The sequence below is a fragment of the Atta cephalotes genome, assembly GCF_000143395.1.
Source record: "Atta cephalotes unplaced genomic scaffold scaffold00024, whole genome shotgun sequence".
Taxonomy (NCBI): domain Eukaryota; kingdom Metazoa; phylum Arthropoda; class Insecta; order Hymenoptera; family Formicidae; genus Atta; species Atta cephalotes.
The window spans coordinates 69778-72005 of record NW_012130088.1 but is presented as its reverse complement, the minus strand read 5'-3'; the positions used below and the strand labels follow the sequence as shown (position 1 = coordinate 72005).

Genomic DNA, 2228 nt, shown 5'->3' with positions numbered 1-2228 from the left:
CTTCTCTCTTCTCTCTTCTCTTCGTTTCTTCTCTCTCTCTCTCTCTCTCTCTCTCTCTCTCTCTTTCTCTCTCTCTTTCTCTTTCCTTTTATTCAATTCAATTAAAAATTTCTCCACGAAGATAGCCTTTTTGACTTCGAGGTTGAACATCATTCGAGTCTTAAGAGAATCTTGTTATATATTCTACTAAGTTACAATTAAATTGTATTAATGAGTTTAGTTCGAAGTACCGCTTTGTGAAGGGATCCAACATTAAAGGCTGTGATCATAATATGCGCGCTAATGTACTCACAGCTGCCGGAGAAGTTCATTGGACGGGTAATGGCATCATATCTGTCGATTGATAGAGCCACAAGGACGTAGGTCGAGCTATAGGTTACTACAGCCTGCATAAACCTTATCAGTTTGCAAGCTATATTACCCGCATACCACGCAACAGTCATTCTCCAGATTATATCCGTTAACACGGATATTAGGCCAACCAGTAGATCTGTAACAAGATACACAACAACGAAATATGATATAACATTTGCGAATGGATTATATTTACTAATCAAGATTATCAGATAATAGAGCTTCTCTGTTCTTAATATTTTACACTCTAGACTTCGTCTAGACTTCGAGTATTCTAAAAGACACACAAGCGCAATACTCATTAATAATTCGGAAAATTTCTTCATTCCAAATTAGATAGAAAGTTAATAGATCTACTTTATGCATTTTATATTTTTTCTTCTTTATTACGAGAATTCACGAGCTCGTCATTCATTAAACTCGCAGAAACTCGCCGAAAATAATTTTCGTTAAAGAAAATATAAATCTTAATATTATAACAAATTTATATAACAGTTACGTGGATTTTGAAGTTTAATGTCGAATATTAAGCGTGGGATTTTTTGCAACCATAGAGACGCCGTGCGACTCTTAACTAACTTGTGAAAAGATGTTTATGGAATAATACCTTTAATCGAGAAATAAACTTCCAGATACGTTTATAGCTCGTTTCGGTATTTTATGTCACATTGTTCTGCTTTTATGCATGAGTAAAAACTATTAATACGGAACATAAAATAAGATCGAACGTTACGTGCATTGGTAATTTCGGCATTTCTGTACTGCAACATGCAGTATATTGCATCAAAACGTCGCAATAATAAGAAATTATTTCCAAAACAATGTACAATTTTTTCATAAAGATATAATCATGCCGTGTTCTAATGGCAATAAATCTATAATGTTTTGTAATGTTTTATATCGCAAAAGATTTTTAAAGGTTATCTGAGTAAAATATATAAGAGTAAAAATAAGTACAGCCTCGGTCATAAATATAAAGCATAACCCACAAATTGACGTGAATGTTTTATATTTTACGAAAAATAAATTAAAAAACAGACAACAAAATTTTATTGAAGAATAATAGATTATTTTTTATAATGATTTAAAAATTTAAAAATTTTAGTTCTTTTTTAGTTCTCATTTTTATAACGATTTAAAAATTTTTAATTTTATTTTTATTATTGCCTTTTCCAAAATGTAATAAATTGAAAGTGTTTTATACTTATGGCCAACACTGTATAACATACATAGAATTTGTAGATTTATTTTTTTAAGTAATATTGTAATTTTTCCATTTTGAAATATATTTTCATTTGTGGATTAGAATGATTAAAAAATTTATTTATTTAGAGCAAAGATTTTTTTTACGACAGATTTGAGTTTTAACGTTTCTAAAAATATGTGCATATTGAGTTACGATATTGTATACCGATATGAAAACAGATTCTTTAATAACAGCTTCACAAGAGATATATTATCAATGTTTTCTAGAATTGCTATCGGCCCAAACGTAAAAATTCTCCAAAAAACGAGTCACAACTTCAATTCTATTAATTCTTCAAATAAGCTTATTCGTCTAATTTTATCACTCACTTTATCAATGAAATTCGATTTCGCGCCTTTTCGACTCGAAAACATCAGTCGCAATATTAATATCGAAATTGAAAGCCCAAGTTATAATATGAAATAATTATTCCCAGAGTAAGTGTGTGTGTGTGTGTGTGTGTGTGTGTGTGTGTGTGTGTGTGTGTGTGTGTGTGTGTGTGTGTGTGTGTGTGTGTGTGTGTGTGTGTGTGTGTGTGTGTAGTTGTTGTAGTGTGTGTGTAGTTAGTTAGTTAGTTAGTTAGTTAGTTAGTTAGTTAGTTAGTTAGTTAGTTAAGTTGTTAGTTAGT

The 2228-nt window shown here is 30.6% G+C and overlaps 1 protein-coding gene across 1 annotated transcript in view; it reads right to left on the bottom strand.

The window, feature by feature from the left end:
* Positions 1 to 2228, bottom strand: part of LOC105620039 (cardioacceleratory peptide receptor) — an 80834-nt gene that overhangs the window by 15266 nt on the left and 63340 nt on the right. The window contains exon 3 of the mRNA XM_012201548.1: positions 293 to 490. Within this exon, the coding sequence (XP_012056938.1) occupies positions 293 to 490 (198 nt within the window). The remainder of the gene's footprint in view (positions 1 to 292; positions 491 to 2228) is intronic.